Source organism: Buceros rhinoceros, unplaced genomic scaffold (assembly GCF_000710305.1).
Source record: "Buceros rhinoceros silvestris isolate BGI_N320 unplaced genomic scaffold, ASM71030v1 scaffold27072, whole genome shotgun sequence".
Classification (NCBI taxonomy): domain Eukaryota; kingdom Metazoa; phylum Chordata; class Aves; order Bucerotiformes; family Bucerotidae; genus Buceros; species Buceros rhinoceros.
In genome coordinates, this window is record NW_010401061.1 from 7,755 (window position 1) to 8,194 (window position 440).

The 440-nt window shown below is 63.0% G+C and overlaps 1 protein-coding gene across 1 annotated transcript in view; it reads left to right on the plus strand.

Annotated features, from left to right (window-relative positions):
- Window positions 1–152: 152 nt before the first annotated feature.
- The window catches only part of DPH1 (diphthamide biosynthesis 1), a gene marked incomplete at its 5' end in the record, with an annotated part of 5,107 nt that continues 4,819 nt past the window's right edge, over window positions 153–440 (plus strand). The window contains one exon of the mRNA XM_010132154.1: window positions 153–307. Coding sequence (XP_010130456.1) covers window positions 153–307 — 155 coding nt within the window. The remainder of the gene's footprint in view (window positions 308–440) is intronic.

Genomic DNA, 440 nt, shown 5'->3' on the forward strand with positions numbered 1-440 from the left:
AGCATGGGCAGAGGTATGGCACAGCCCACCCCGGCCAGCCCGCACCAAGGCACTTGGGACACAGGGAGCCCCGCCAACATGCTGGATCCCCTGGGACTCACTGTGGCCCTGGGTGTACCCCAAACTCACACCCTCTCTCTTCCTCTCACCAGTTCCCATCGATGCCACAAAGGGGCTGAAGATGCTTTACGTGTTTGTGGACATAAAGATCGATGCGACCCATTTCCTGGAGACCATTCGCTTCAACTTTGCAGCAGGCACCTCCCTGGCCCTCGTCAGCACCATCCAGTTCGTCTCCACGCTGCAGGTGAGATGGGGACCCCCAGCAGTGCAGGGCGTGGGGTGGGGCTCATGTCTCCCCCAGCCTCGGCTCTGGCTCAGTCCCTCTCTGCCCCACTCAGGCCGCCCCGGGGTGCTGGTGGTGCCGGTTCCCCTCCAAC